The sequence below is a fragment of the Ciconia boyciana genome, chromosome 16, assembly GCF_034638445.1.
Source record: "Ciconia boyciana chromosome 16, ASM3463844v1, whole genome shotgun sequence".
Taxonomy (NCBI): Eukaryota; Metazoa; Chordata; class Aves; order Ciconiiformes; family Ciconiidae; genus Ciconia; species Ciconia boyciana.
The window spans coordinates 166,388-182,494 of record NC_132949.1 but is presented as its reverse complement, the minus strand read 5'-3'; the positions used below and the strand labels follow the sequence as shown (position 1 = coordinate 182,494).

The 16,107-nt window shown below is 44.9% G+C and overlaps 1 protein-coding gene across 2 annotated transcripts in view; it reads right to left on the bottom strand.

The window, feature by feature from the left end:
- Positions 1 to 16,107, bottom strand: part of FASN (fatty acid synthase) — a 51,713-nt gene that overhangs the window by 8,234 nt on the left and 27,372 nt on the right. For both annotated transcript variants that reach the window (XM_072880729.1, XM_072880730.1), the window contains 13 exons: positions 15,852 to 15,970; positions 15,591 to 15,745; positions 15,044 to 15,247; positions 13,886 to 14,036; positions 13,203 to 13,381; positions 12,508 to 12,627; positions 12,235 to 12,357; positions 3,171 to 3,394; positions 2,666 to 2,867; positions 1,454 to 1,605; positions 859 to 950; positions 556 to 707; positions 58 to 300 (listed from right to left, as the gene is read on the bottom strand). In XM_072880729.1, coding sequence (XP_072736830.1) covers positions 58 to 300; positions 556 to 707; positions 859 to 950; positions 1,454 to 1,605; positions 2,666 to 2,867; positions 3,171 to 3,394; positions 12,235 to 12,357; positions 12,508 to 12,627; positions 13,203 to 13,381; positions 13,886 to 14,036; positions 15,044 to 15,247; positions 15,591 to 15,745; positions 15,852 to 15,970 — 2,116 coding nt within the window. The remainder of the gene's footprint in view (positions 1 to 57; positions 301 to 555; positions 708 to 858; positions 951 to 1,453; positions 1,606 to 2,665; positions 2,868 to 3,170; positions 3,395 to 12,234; positions 12,358 to 12,507; positions 12,628 to 13,202; positions 13,382 to 13,885; positions 14,037 to 15,043; positions 15,248 to 15,590; positions 15,746 to 15,851; positions 15,971 to 16,107) is intronic.

The window sequence follows — 16,107 nt, the reverse complement described above, 5'->3', positions numbered from 1 at the left end:
TTCCAAAAACATTGAGATGGTAGACACTGCCTAGCAGTGCTGTCTGAGAGCTCTTACCCAGGATGTGAGCAACAGCTTCTACAAGATCCCCTTGACTGCCTCCTTCAGTTTTCACAGAGGTCTTCTCTGCTGGGACAAAACTGGACATGACAGGATGAGGTTGATTCAGGAAGATATCAAGCACCTCCAGGCATGAGCTGATTTGCTGGGGAATGGTTCCCCCAACCACAACATCTCTGTTTCCCATTGTCTTCACAAGGACACCAACATCACCAATGGCTCCCCATTGGATTGCCAGGCCTGGAGGAGAAATCAGAAGAAAGAACACACTAGGCAACTAACTAAAGCACATGGCAGCAACAAAAGGGAGTTAAAAACATCTAAGTGAAGGCCTGCATTTCCTTTGTACTGTTAAATGGTCAGTGTTCATTCACACATGAATGACTCAGGGTAACAGCTAGGAGAGGAAACAACCTTCAACGTTCATTATTGTTCCAGACAAGTACACAAGTTTCTGGTGATCTGATTCTGCACAATGAGTAAAGTCATCTTTACCTGGGAGTCCATCATGATGTCGCTGCTCACAGATACGCTCCATGGTAGAATTGGCAAAGCCATAATTACTTTGCCCAGCATTTCCTCTTCCACAGCTTATAGAGGAGAACACAACAAAATAGTCCAGGTCTGGACACTTCTTACGAGTCACCCTTGGAGCAGAGCAGGAGAGAGAAACCCCATCAGAAAAACCTGCTAACTATGTGTTACCGTGGAAGGCTAGTGCAAGACTGAAACAATGAAGTCTGATCCGCTCTGTGACCATAAAAGCGGTTCATATTTGTCCCTTCTACAGACACTTACGAATCCAAATGAAGGGTGCCTGAATACTTGGGCTTGTTGACCTCCCAGAATAATTCTGGGGTCTGATTTTCAATCATGGCATCTCTAAGGACCTATATTGGGGAGGGTGGGGAGAGAAAAAAAAGAAAAAAAAAAGTGCAGTTTTAGTATCTCCAGTTTCTCTGTTTAAATTTGCCACGTGGTTTGAGATATGAGAGGATATCACTACACAATGCAGTTTTGTAACTTTACAGTACAGACATATCCTGAATGTCCTGAAATATGACAAGGACCACATGGCTTTTAGTAAGTCTGCTTTTTTCAGTACTGCCACTGCAGCCTTCAACTGACAAGTTCTGTATGGGATTTTTCTTGTCCCCAAGGGTCTTGGGCAACATTCATCTTATCCCAGAATTGAACTCACTGGCCAAATACTCTTGCTTCTCAGGTCAAGGGGTCAGACCCAGAAGCCTTTAGTCACCAGGTAAGGCCAAAGCAAAGTGTCCTTTGAAAGAGAGAGACAATCTAAAACTGTATGAAGCCTTATTGCCCTCAGTAAAAAAGCCAGCTGAATGGCTGCTGTCTCTTAGAAGTCCTAAGCATTTTTGTCACTTACCACAGCCAAATTAAAGACGCCTCCAACTGGGCCAAGCTGCAAAGCTTCTTCTATCAATAGCTGTGTGCCTTCTAGTGTTCCAATATCACTCGTAGATACCAACACTTGGATTCCCAGTGCTTTCCACTCTCTAACACATTTAGCCTGGTAGCCTACAAAAAATAAAGGTGAACAGTGCCTGGGATGGAGCAATCAAGCCATAAGGCTTTGGTTAACCTGCTCCTTACACTTTTCTGACTAGATAGGGACTGAATAGCTAAATAATTCCTGATTCAGCTACAAGAGGAAAATTGGACAAAACTTGAATAGTAGATAGAAATCACTTGACTTTCAGAAATATTCTAAATAGATCAAAGTGGAGAACAGAGTCGGGAGAATGTAAGGCGGAGGGGGAGAAAAAGTACAACAGTGAAGGGACATTAACTTAACAAGAATTTGGGTACTGAGACAGGAAAGAATGGCTAGATTAGAGCGAGACAACAGATTATAAAAGCACAACCAGAACTTGAGAAGCAGAAATATTTGATTTATGTGTTTGCACAAGTGGTGCAATTGTGAACTTGCCAATAAAAAGAATAAATCTGTAGAGAAAGAGAGAAGTTTTGTTATGGCTGAATTTGTGTGAGGAAACACTGAAGACTACCACTGATAAGAAATCTCAGCGCCGCGACTGTAATCAAACTAATGGCTTAAAACTGAGTAAAAATGCTTACTGATGTTATCAGACAGTAGAGCTCATCTTTACAGATGAGCTATCTGAAGGAGCAAGAGCAAGCATCCACACATATAACTTGAGGGACAAAGTATCTTTAGCAAGGATTTTATAGGCCTTTCCTTGTGGCATGTGATCCACCATGCTGCATCCACTGGACAAGTCAGTGAGGTGGCTGGATACAGACTTTGTAGAGGGAGTAAAGGTAAAAGTAAGGCTGCAGAAAAAATCCTGGGTAAGGCAGAAAATGGGTTGATAGAATTAGGGAGCATAAAAACCAGGAAAGGCGTAGTTGGAAAAGAGGTCAAGTTAAAAGATACTTCCTCCTTTAGAATAAAGGGGACAACAGCTTCTTTGAAGTCAGAGAATATATACATAAGAGCAAAGAAAAGAGATCAAGACATTATTACTTGCTGATAGGACACTTAAAAATAGAGAGAAATTACAAATTGAGGTCTGTTGAAAGGCAGTCATGTTCCCTGTTTATGGTTTTTGCTTACCAGTTCGTATGCCAGAACGAGATGTCAGTATAAGCTTCCGTGCTCCTCTCTCAACTAGCCACTGTGCCAACTCAAGCCCAAATCCTCCTAGGCCCCCTGTGATGATGTAAGACTTGGTAGGTGGACAGGAGGTTCGGGAGATGGCAGAGATTTTAACTGGTTCAGACCTTCTTAAAAGATATTCCTTTTCCTCTTCCTGGACCTTCCCCCCAGCCCCCCCCCAAAAAAAAAAAAAAAGAAAAAGGAAAAAGAAAAAGTAGTTAAGATCGGATACACAATGCATTTCTTATCTTTCCATGCTATGCTCCTCCAGTCAATGGGAATGAGCCTTGTAGAATCAGTGACAGACTTGACACTTACATACGTTACAATGTCAGCAGTAGCAATAATAACCCTGTGCTGTTCTAGTTATACAACTTCAACGTGAACTGGATCAAAATATCCAATAAAGTCACCTACAGAGGATGACAGATGCATCAGAGAACCAAAGTCATTATCTCATTACCTTGATCATAACTTTGCCAATATGTTTTCCTTGTGCCATGAACCTGAAGGCAGCTTCTACTTCTTCTTTGTTGAAGACTGTACTCCTCAGGGGCTTTACCACGCCATCTTTTATGCCTTTCTTCAACAACTCTGATACTACTTCCCACTCTTGGTTTCCCACCTCAAAGATTGCATCTAGTAGGATCCCATGAAATGCCACATTCTTGAGGAAGAGAGCCATTCCTAGAAAAAGCAACTTGGTTACTACCTGATGCTGCTGACATTTCAAAACAGAGTCTATCTTCTGCTTCAGAAACATTTCTGTGTACGTCAGTAGTGTAAGACTGAGGAGTAAAGCAATCGTTAGTTGCTAGAATTCTACACTTTTCAAAGTCATTCTTGCATATACTCTCTAAATGCTCTATTAATTAGGTTGTTCTCTTACAAGCAAACAGACCAGTTTAGCAGAAACTATCGTGGTTTAGCCCCAGTTGGCAACCAAGCACCACACAGCCGCTCGCTCACCCTCTCCCCCCCACAGTGAGATGGATGAGAGAATTGGAAAAGCCAGAGTAAGAAAATTTGTGGGTTGAAATAAGAACAGTTTAATAATTGAAATAGAATAAAATAAAATAATAATAAACTGTAATGAAAAGGAAAACAACAAGAGAGAGGGGAACAAAACCCAAAGGGAAAAAAACCAAACCAAAACAAAAAAACCAACACGAACCATAAGTGATGCAACTGCTCACCACCCTCTGACCGATGCTCAGCCTGTTCCCAAGCAGCAGTCGCTGCCCCCCCCAGCCAGCTCCCCCCAGTTTATATACTGAGCATGACGCCATATGGTATGGAACAGCCCTCTGGCCAGTTTGGCTGTGCCCCCTTCCCAGCTTCTTGTGCGCCCGGCAGAGCATGGGAAGCTGAAAAGCCCTTGACTAGTGTAAGCATTACTCAGCAACAACTAAAACATCAGTGTGCTATCAACATTATTCTCACACTAAATCCAAAACACAGCACTATACCAGCTACCAGAAGGAAAATTTACTCTATCCCAGCCAAAACCAGGACAGTATTCAGCCCTTATTCTATACCATCTATGCCATGCCCAGGTCCCACACTTTCCAATACATTCCAATTAATCACCACCAGTTTTCCTGTCTTTTGTTATATATACACAGATATCATTCCCTTAGTCTATGGGCCATCCCTCTAAAACGTCTGTTGAATTCATTTAGTCCATGACTTTTGATTCCATCTGTCATAACAGTCTTTCAGGGCAGGGAAGATGGTGTGTGGTGCTGGATTGTTGCACGTTGAAGCCAATTCTGGTTCCATCACCACTGCACTTTGCTCAGTTTCATCAAAGCTCATTCTTCATTAATCTGGGCAATTCTGACTGTAATACTGCTGATATGGCATATAGCAACCATAAAAGTGATGACATACAGTATTATACAGCAATTAACATCATACTATTCAATTAATTGGCTCTTTTCACCCAAAATCAAATCACCCTGAGGTACACACCGGACTTCCCCATCCTTTTGCATTACCCACCAAGTGCACCCAGGTCCTTGAGCAAAAGCAATCCCACGAATGGGTTTGCCTTTGCCCGAGGCAGGAGTAACCCAGACTGTCTTCCCCAGCATGCTTTTTATGTGCACTACCGGGACTTTATCTCCTTCTACAGTACGTGAAAGTTTTGATTGGGTAGGGCCAGCTCGACTGACAGATCCCCTAGTGTTGACTAACCAGGTGGCCTTTGCTAAATGTGTATCCCAATGTTTGAATGTCCCACCACCCATTGCTCTCAGTGTAGTCTTTAGCAGTCCATTGTATCGTTCGATTTTCCCGGAGGCTGGTGCATGACAAGGGATGTGATATACCCACTCAATGCCATGCTCTTTGGCCCCGGTGTCCATGAGGTCGTTTAGAAAAATGAGTCCCATTGTCTGACTCAATTTTTTTGGAGGTGCCATGTCGCCATAGGACTTGCTTTTCAAGGCCCAGGATAGTATTCCGGGCGGTGGCACGGGATACGTTTCCAGCCATCCAGTGGTTGCTTCCACCATTGTTAAGCACATGGCACTTGCCTTGGCGGGTTTGTGGGAGTGTGATATAATCGATCTGCCAGGCCTCCCCATATTTATATTCCAGCGCATCGTCCTCCACATCAGAGAGGCTTTAACCCCTTGGCTTGTTTAATTGCAGCGCATGTTTCACATTCATGGATAACCTGTGCAATAGTGTCCATAGTCAAGTCCACCCCTCAATCGCGAGCCCATCTATATGTTGCATCTCTTCCTTGATGGCCTGAGGTGTCATGGGCCCACCGAGCTATAAGTAATTCTCCCTTATGTTGCCAGTCCAGATCCACCTGAGCCACTTCAATCTTAGCAGCCTGATCCACCTGCTGGTTGTTTTGATGTTCCTCAGTGGCCTGACTCTTGGGTACGTGAGCATCTACGTGACATACTTTTACAACCAGGTTCTCCACCCAGGCAGCAATATCTTGCCACAATGCTGCAGCCTAGATGGGTTTGCCTCTGCGCTGCCAGTTGCTCTGCTTCCATTGCTGTAACCACCCCCACAGGGCATCTGCCACCATCCATGAGCCAGCGTAGAGATAGAGCACTGGCCACTTTTCTCGTTCAGCAATGTCTAAAGCCAGCTGGATGGCCTTTACTTCTGCAAATTGGCTCGATTCACTGTCTCCTTCAGCAGGTTCTACAACTTGTCGTATAGGACTCCATACAGCAGCTTTCCACCTCTGATGCTTTCTCACGATACGACAGGACCCATCAGTGAACAGAGTGTATTGCTTCTCATTTTCTGGTAGTTTGTTGTACAGTGGGGCCTCCTCACCACGCGTCACCTCCTCCTCCGGCGATATTCTGAAATCTTTGCCTTCTGGCCAGTCCGTAATTACTTCCAAGATTCCCAGGTGACTGGAGTTTCCTATTTGAGCCCGTTGTATGATCAGTGCAACCCACTTACTCCACATAGCATCAGTTGCATGATGTGTAGAGGGGACCCTCCCTTTGAACACCCAGCCCAGCACCGGCAGTCGGGGTGCCAGGAGGAGCTGTGCTTCAGTACCAACCACTTCCGAAGCAGCTCGAACCCTTCATATGCTGCCAATATATCTTTTTCAGTTGGAGTATAACGGGCCTGGGATCCTCTGTATCCCCGACTCCAAAACCCTAGGGGTCGACCTCGAGTCTTCCCTCGTGCTTTCTGCCAGAGGCTCCAGGTAGGGCCATTCTCCCCGGCTGCGGTGTAGAGCACATTTTTTACATCTTACCCTGCCCGGACTGGCCCAAGGGCTACTGCATGAACTATCTCCCGTTTAATTTGTTCAAAGGCTTGTCCTTGCTCAGGGCCCCATTTAAAATCATTCTCCTTCCGGGTCACTTCATGGAGAGGGCTTATGATCAGACTGTAATTTGGAATATGCATTCTCCAAAACCCCACAACGCCTAAGAAAGCTTGTGTTTCCTTTTTGCTAGTTGGTGGAGACATGGCTGTTATTTTGTTAATCACATCTATTGGGATCTGACAATGTTCATCTTGCCATTTTATTCCTAAAAACTGGATCTCCTGTGCAGGTCCCTTGACCTTACTTTGTTTTATGGCAAAACCGGCCTTCAGAAGGATTTGGACTATTTTCCTCCCTTTCTCAAAAACTTCTTCTGCTGTATTGCCCCACACGATGATGTCATCAATGTATTGCAGATGTTCTGGAGCTTCAGTGCAGCCTGGATCAGGCCATGGCAAATGGTGGGGCTGTGTTTCCACCCCTGGGGCAGTCGATTCCAAGTGTACCGAACTGAGTCCAAGTGAAAGCAAACTGTGGCCTGCACTCTGCTGCCAAAGGGATTGAGAAAAATGCATCAGCGATATCAGTTGTGGCATACCATTTGGCTGCTTTTGACTCCAGTTCCTACTGAAGTTCCAGCATGTCCGGCACGGCAGCACTCAGTGGTGGCGTGACTTCATTCAGGCCACGATAGGCTGTCAGTCTCCACTCTCCATCAGACTTTCGCACTGGCCATACGGGACTGCTGAAGGGTGAGCGAGTCTTACTGATCACTCCTTGGCTCTCCAGTCGACAAATCGGCTCATGGATGGGAATCAGGGAGTCTCGGTTGGTGCAATATTGCCACCGATGCACCATTGTGGTAGCAATTGTCACGTGTTGTTCTTCAACCCTCAGCAACCCCACAACAGAAGGGTCCTCTGAGAGACCAGGCAAGGTACACAGCTGTTTAATTTCCTCTGTCTCCAAGGCAGTTATACCAAAAGACCACCGGTACCCTTTTGGGTCCTTGAAATACCCTCTCCTGAGGTAGTCTATGCCAAGGATGCACGGAGCCTCTGGGCCAGTCACAATGGGGTGCTTTTGCCACTCGTTCGCGTCTAGGCTCGCTTCGGCCTCCAATACAGTTAGCTGTTGGGATCCCCCTGTCACTCCAGAACTGCAGATGGGTTCTGCCCCTATATAGCTTGACGGCATTAGGGTAGACTGTGCACCGGTATCTACTAGAGCCTTATACTCCTGTGGGTCTGATGTGCCAGGCCATTGAATCCACACAGTCCAGTAAACACAGTTGTCCCTTTCCTCCACCTGGCTGGAGGTAGGGCCCCCTCTAGTCCCCCTCCTGGGCATAGTATTCATTATCCACTTCTTGTAAATACAAGCCAGGAGTTCCTTAATTAAAGCCAGGAATAAGATCAGCCCTTCTACTCTGTCTGGGGAAGTGTCCACTGGAAACTGGAGCAGCAATTTTCCTGGAAGAACCCCCTTGTGTGATTGTTTTTCCTTGCAACTCACATACCCACGCCTCTAGGGTTAAGGTAGGTTTTCTATCCCACTTCCTCATATCCGCTCCGTGGTCACGCAGGTAAAACCACAGGGAGGCCCGTTGTGCGTACCCTCTATATCCTCTGCCTTGAGCAGAAGAGTGCCGACTCCTAATAGCTGAGGCACTGGTCCGTACAGGTAGAAAGTAGGACCTATCCTCTTCGAGTTGCTGGACCTGCTGGGACAGTTTCTCCACAGCTGAGACGAGGGAGGAAGAGAGACTCTCTGCATTCCCAGAGTTAGCTAGCCGCGTCATCCACCATTGGTCCCTCTCTGTCTTTCCAGGTCAGTATTGCCAATGAGTTGGCATACGATGCTGGTGTGCTCCGTGCCAACTTCCACCACACGGGTCATGTGCACCAGACTTCATCTGGATCTTTGGATAACTGCTCATTGTTCAGGTCACCTTAAACCACCTCCAGCACGGCTAATTCCCTCAGGTACTGGATACCTCTCCCCATGGTGGTCCATTTCCCAGGGCAATATACAACATCTTCCTGGAAGGGGTATCTTTCCTTCATACCTGACAGGAGTCACCTCCAGAGGCTGAGGGCTTGTGCCCCTTTTCCAATCGCTTTGTCAATGCCCCCTTCCCTAGAAAGGGATCCCAGCTGTTTGGCTTCCTTACCCTCTAATTCCAGGCTACTGGCCCCGTTATCCCAGCATCAGAGCAGCCAGGTGACAACACGCTCGCCTGGATGACAGCTGAAATCTTTTTGCATATCTCGCAGCTCACTCAGGGATAGGGTAGTTTCAGTCTCATTTATGAGTTCTTCCTCTTCCTCCTCTTCTCCTCATGATGGCCCTGCTTTTGCATCATCCCTTTCTAAACGAGCTGACTTTCGCTTCCAAAATTTATTCTTGTGTATAGGGGAAACTGATACTGACACGGGTTGGTTCCCTGATTCAGCCGCAGTGCCTGTCACCAGGGCTGGAGTAGCCACAGTGCCTGTCATTTTGTCGTCAGATCCAGAGACCTTCTCTTCCCCTCAACGGTACTGAATAGCGTTGAACAGGGCTCAGTAGGCACGGGCCAGGCCCCAGCACGTTGCAGTGATTCGTGTCTCCCTAGAATTGCCAGAGTGACAGCACACTTATATTCTACTAGTTTTTCAGGATTCTGTACTTGTTCAGGGGTGAAGTTCCAAAACACTGGAGGTGCCCACGGTCCTAGGCATTTGGCCCATGCTACCCCACACACCCTGCACTCATAACTATCCAGCCTTGGGGCAGATCTCTGGATGATATTCTTAAATTGCTTACTAACCTTAGACAAAACCGAAACAATATTCCCAAGAAATACCAATAGAAGTACCTTAACTACCCGAGGATGTTCAAAATACTGAACAGTTATTGTAATGAAGGAGGAAACATCATAGAAGAAGGTAGCAAAGGTGCCGTTGTGTATTTCCTCCATAAAAAAGCCTCTCAGAGGAAGAAGTATAATTGCTCATTGTCTCCACGAGGGTACCTGAAGTGCAGTAACGGCTTCCGTATAAAACCCAAATACCAGATTAAGCTCAAGGACAGTGTTTTAGTAACAAATCTCCCAGGCAAAACATCACTAATCACTGCAGAGCACAGGAAATGGCAAAAACCAACACCGATCTTTTAACATGTACAGCAAAAAAAATGAGCATGGTGCAGATGAGATAAACTAATACCAAGAACAAATGAATCCATATTGTGACCCGCAACTGTTAACAGATACAAATTCCTTAACACGCGCTGGTTAATCTGTTATTATCTCAAACCCTTCTTGCCCCATGTTGGGCGCCAAAAAGGACTGTCGTGGTTTAGCCCCAGTTGGTAACCAAGCACCGCGCAGCCGCTCACTCACTCTCCCCCGAGTGGGATGGGGGAGAGAATCAGAAGAGCAACAGTAAGAAAACTTGTGCACTGAGATAAGAACAGTTTAACAATTGAAATAGAATAAACTAATCAATTTTTTAATGAAAAGGAAAACAACAAGAGAGAGGGGGGAACAAAACCCAAGGGGGAAAAAAAAAATAAACCAAAACCCAAAAAACCCCAAGTGATGCAACTGCTCACCACCCTCTGACCGATGCTCAGCCAGTCCCCGAGCAGCGATTGCTGCACCCCCCGGCCAGCTCCCCCCAGTTTATATACTGAGCATGACGCCATATGGTATGGAACAGCCCTTTGGCCAGTTTGGCTGTGCACCCTCCCAGCTTCTTGTGCGCCCGGCAGAGCATGGGAAGCTGAAAAGCCCTTGACTAGTGTAAGCATTACTCAGCAACAACTAAAACATCAGTGCGTATCAACATTATTCTCATACTAAATCCAAAACACAGCCCTGTATCAGCTACCAGAAAGAAAATTAACTCTATCCCAGCCAAAGCCAGGACATCCACTCACAAAAATTGTGTGTCAACAGGACAAGCTATAACATGGTCAGTCTGATATTAAAAAGGGCATTTTGTGCCTAGTGACAGCTGAGTTAAAGTCACAGAGGAGCTAGAATCCCATATACACCCTGTCCATCTCTATAGGAAACTCTTCCTCCTCATAGGAAGTTTTCCATGATGCTACGATATTTTGAAGTTTAATTAGAATAAGAAAGGAGACTGTCAACACTTGCTATATACAATCATTCTACAACAGGAGAACATTCTTGCAATTGTGCACCAAGACATCAGGTTATAACATTCAAATTTGTTTTCCCATCCAAGAGAAATCAGGTTAATCTTGCCCCGGTGCCATCAAAAACTGGGAGGTGCTGTTGACTCTCTCGAGGGACGAGAGGCCTTGCAGAGGGGTCTGGATAGACTGGAACACTGGGCAATCATCAATGACATGAAATTTAGCAACAACAAATGCCAGATTCTGCACCTGAGACTGAGTAACGCCGGATACAAGTATAAATTGGGAGAGGAATGGCTGGAGAGCAGCCCTGCAGGAAGGGATCTGGGGGTGCTGGTTGGCAGCAGGCTCAGTAGGAGTCAGCAGTGTGCCCCGGCAGCTGAGAGGGCAAACCGCATCCTAGGGTGCATCAAACACAGTATAACCAGCCAAGTCAAGAGAGGGGATTATCCTGCTGTATTTAGCATTGGTGCAGCCTCACCTCAAGTACTGTGTGCAGTTCTGGGCCCCTCAATTTAAAAAGGACGTGAAGGTACTCAAATGCGTCCAGAGGAGGCCAAAGCTGGTGACAGGGCTGGAAGCCATGTCCTATGAGGAGTGGCTGAGGACTCTGAGTTTGTCTACTTTGGAGATAAGGAGGCTGAGGAGCGACCTCATTGCTCTCTGCAGCTTCCTGAGGAGGGGACGTGGAGAGGGAGGTGCTGATGTCTTCTCCCTGGGATCCAGTGATAGGACTCGTGGAAATGGCTCAAAGCTGCGTCAAGGGAGGTTCAGACTAGATATTAGGAAACATTTCTTTACCGAAAGAGCGGTCAAACAGTGGGACAGGCTTCCTAGAGAGGTGGTCGATGCACCATGCCTGTCAGTGTTTAAGAGGCATTTGGAAAATGCCCTTACATAATACGCTTTAATTTTTGGTCAGCTCTGAAGTGGTCAGGCAGTTGGACTAGATGATCATTGCAGGTCCCTTCCAACTGGAACTATCATATTCTATTCAAAATGGTGCAGATATGTAGTGAAACAACAAATAAAGGTTGTCTCAAGATCAGGTTCTCTGTAGTTGTCTGAAAAATTCCAATTATTTTCACTCTACAAATGATCACATTTACCCAGAACAGAGGGCAAAACTGCAGCTTGTATAGCTATGAACTTCATTTGCTAAGTTTCACAGTACACTCATCTATTACAAATGGATATGTTACATCCCAAAAAGTGTATAAGTCAAGTCCAACAGATCTATGAAATCTAGAAGCTAAAAGACACAGTGGTAAACAGTACCATGTGAAATGAATGTTGCTTCTTACTACCTTCCTATTGAGACACTTTGTGCGCAACATGCCCTATACTGATTTTAAAGAAAGACTTTGAGGAAGATAACTTGATTATTTTGCATGTTTTATGCAGCCTTCCAGAAAAACACTGAGTGCCATGCTTCTGCAAGAAGGTGTTTGTTGAAAAGACTACATAAATTGTCAGTGATAAAAGTGAAACAAGTATTCTAGCTAAAAGCTTTTCTAAATTAGAACATTAGTCTGTATTAAGATAGTATATAGGCTGTGCTGTCATGCTTGCTTAAGCCTAACGAGATGTATTTCCCGATGCCCCGTCTTACCAAGCTGACTGTTGTTAGACAGATCAAATTTGCCTATTTCCAAAAAGCGCCCATGTTGAGCAAGACAACGCAAACTGGCTTGGAGCTTCTCTTCTGCCAAGGAATTTAACACGAGGTCGACACCTGCAATGAAAGGAGAAGCAACTATTTAATAAACTCAACTCTGCTGAGAGCCTAACCCTGTTTTCTAGTGAGTCATTTTGCCTTTAGAAAGTGCAACTGCATAATGTGGCATAGCTGACAAACAAAGGAAAAAGTATTCCTTGAACTTACCTTTTCCATTGGTAACTCGCAGTATGTGTTGCTCAAAGGTAGTATTTCGGGAGCTGGCAAAGCTATTAGCATCCAGCTGTGGGAATCTTGCTTGGAGATACTCACGTTTCTCAGTGGAGCCTGGAAGCAGAAGACAAGTTGAATGACGCCAGCACTCTTACACTAAATTTTTTTATGATGAAACAGCCTATTTTCATCTGCACCTCTTTTCCCAAGGACTGTAAGTCTGAGCAGCCATCAAGCACTTGCTTCAAAGCTTTCAGGCTCTCAAGGTGTCAAACCTTAGGACAAAGGCTGTCTAATTGTTATTGCGCATTTAAGAGATAGAGCAAGGAGCAGACACAGACCAAGCCTTACAATAGATAGACATTCTTTGACCACATTACTGAATTTAAAATGAAGAAACCTTGATCTTCTTCCATACTTTTGATTATATAGTGTACAGAGGTAGACAAATTTGTCTGTGCTGTGTAAGTTTCAAGTGCATAGTTAGTAGCTGTAGTTACCATCTATCCTGTTTTCAGTCTAAAAACTAGATCAACATTACAGGAGATCATACTGGGGGGGAAGTATATACATAAGTATGCATTTTTATATACAAACACATGTGCGCACACACACATTTACTCTATTTATTATATATATATAAAAAAATATTATCCCCCCCCCCCCCATGTTGGGCACTCAGTACTCACCTACAGTAGCAAAGACACGGCAGCCCATGCTCAGGGCAATGGCAATGGCTGCTTGGCCCACACCCCCTGAGCCAGAGTGAATAAGGATACTCTCACCCTTCTTCATACCACCTCGAACCACCAAAGCATAATAAGCAGTGGCATAAACCACAGGCACTGAAGCTGCTTCTTCCAGAGTCCTAAGGAGCAAAGTGAAAGAGAGGAGATCTTTAGCCTTGGAAAACACTACTAGATTCTCCTGATGAAATTTGCTTTTCTGCAATGGAAAGGTTAAAGTGCCGAGATAGACCAAAAAGTATAAACGGCTCTCAGTCATACAGCAGGCTACCTACCACAGCTGCCAAGCACAGCCAAGAGTTTCATCCTTCTGCAAAAATATTTCAGTAACTAACCAATAACATAACCAACACCAAAATCCCAGCGTGTACTGAAACACATGGAGCTAAGAGTCCAAGAAAGAGACGAGAACCTTGTGCAAGCCACTGTACAAAAACCAGCACTCAACTCCTGCAGTGAATCTAAGCCAAATCCCACAGCTGCTCAGGAGACTATAGCTCTGTTATTTCCCAGAAGGGAATCTACCCATTATGCAGTCCTCTAGTCTGATCAGGGCTGTCATCAGCCTCAGGCAGGAAGGCAAATTTTAACCACATACACAAACCAGAAAACAGAAGTTGACCTACCAGTTTTTAGGCACCTCCCACAGAAACCTCTTGTCACAGTCTACCACTGTAGCCAGCCCCTTTGCTGGCAGCAATCCCATCACCCTTCTTCCAGCCAGGTCCCGTCCTGAGAACTCCATGCCCAGCACACACTGCTGCAAAGCCCAGTTACCTGAAAGAATGTAAGCATCTTTTACAAAGGAAATTTCTCTTCTAAAATCCCTCGGTCAAGAATTTACTACAACAGTACAAGTTGGAAAAAACAGTACAAGATGGAACCCCAGAGACAGAAAAAGTGCTGGGATTTGTCTACTATGTACACAGTTAATTCCTCGCTCTTAAGAACAAGAGTAGCAGAAGAGGACTTGGTCTCATTAAATCTTACTCTTTATCCTGGATGATATTGCTTTAGTTTCCAGTTTTCATCTGAGAAATTTCATTGAAACATCCTGTTTCAGAGGCAATTTTGTTCCTCTTTAAAAAAAGAATGATACATAAACTAGAAAGGATGATCACAGCAAAAAATAGCTTCGCTGTGAAACCTTAATTTTTGCAAACACCCATTTTAGGCAGAGACTGATCTCAGTTATGAATGGAAACCCAGCCCTAGTCAAGTCACCCATAAGAATCTCCAAACACACTTTTTACATGTTCTGCCCCCGCTCCTTTCAACAGAGCTTTAAAACCATTCAACAGACATTATGTTAATTCTTAACTCCCTGTGAGACAAAATATTATTCACCTCCATTTTGTAGACAGGAGACCACTTCCCCTTGCATTTTTCTCCCCTAAAAGCAAAGCATGTCCAGTAGCATGGCAGCACGAAACTTCAACATTCTCATCTTGGTACGTACCTTGCCCACCTCTGGAACCTCCACATCAAGTTGTTTCAGCTCACGCTTGATATCTATGCAATGGGGCTAGTAATGTTTCCTCACAGCAAGGTTTATTAATTCTGCCGTATGAAAAATGGGACTGCAACTGGAAGCAGAACTTACAAGCTTTTGGTGTACAGTCCTGTAGCAGGGCTATACTTCCTTTTCAAAAGTATGCTTTCTTGCTAAACAAAACCCGATACACACTTTAGCCAGTGCATAACTAACATTCAGGAGATTATGTGAATAAATTCTAGAACGGTAATACATAAATACATTTTCTTCTAGTGTAATTTTAACTCACCAGGGATAGCATCTGGAGAAAGCTTTCCTGTGGCCAGCATAATGTCCCGGAAGTTGAGAGACGCGTAGTAGACTTTGCAGAGTTGAACATTGGGATTAGTTGCGTGGAAGTGTCGAAGTGGGGAGACAATCCAACGGAGAGACGAGAGGTCTCCACGAGTCAACACATTTACATAGGCATATTCTGTCAACTCCTGAGGTTGTGCTGCAGAAGAAGGAACAATAAGACCTTTACACACATTAACACAGGCATACACTTTCCAGAGTGAGTAAATTCCTTGTGTAATTGCTACCTGCTCCTCCATTTGCTCTCCAGAAAGCCCTTTCTTATTACCCTGCAATTATACCCATACCCCAAATAGCTCATCCCCCCTCCTAGCACCAGAGCATGCTACTGTTCACTCTGAGCTGGAGCAGAAGAATTCCAAGTTATCCATTAAAAAATAACAATCAAATGTAATTGTAGCAACAATAGCTACTCATTTTCTATTCAAAGTCCATTCGGACTGAAGGCCCTGCAAGTGATCCTCAGACCTCAAAGGAGTTACCTTGCTGCAACAGGAGATGTCTGAAGGAGCCCCACTCTCCATCACGATACACGTTCATCACCAGGTCCTTCTGAACAATCTTCTGCATCTCCAAGGAAGAAAGACTTGTGGGTGGGACAGCTGATGAAGGGTTCAAGTTGGAAATGAACACACACCTAGAAGCCAAGAGTTGTCATTTTGTTTGTTTTGCTATAGGCCTGAAAAGAAGCTAACACACAAATATTTCATCTCTAACTGTGACCCAAGGGCATGCTTACGTACCTGATTCTGTGGCCTTCTGCTTCAAGGCGGAGACAGTTCACCATTCCCAAAATTCCTGAGTTCCCACAACCGGTGGCAGTCAGCCACACAGGCTGCTCTGATGGGTCAGCCAAGATCTCCTACAGGACAAACCCCAAACTGTTTTACTAGGAACCACAGAAAGGAAACAGCCCTTGTATCCTTAAGGCAGAGATTAATAAATTCTATTGTAAGAAAAGTAAATGAACACACACACACACACACACGCACTTAAACT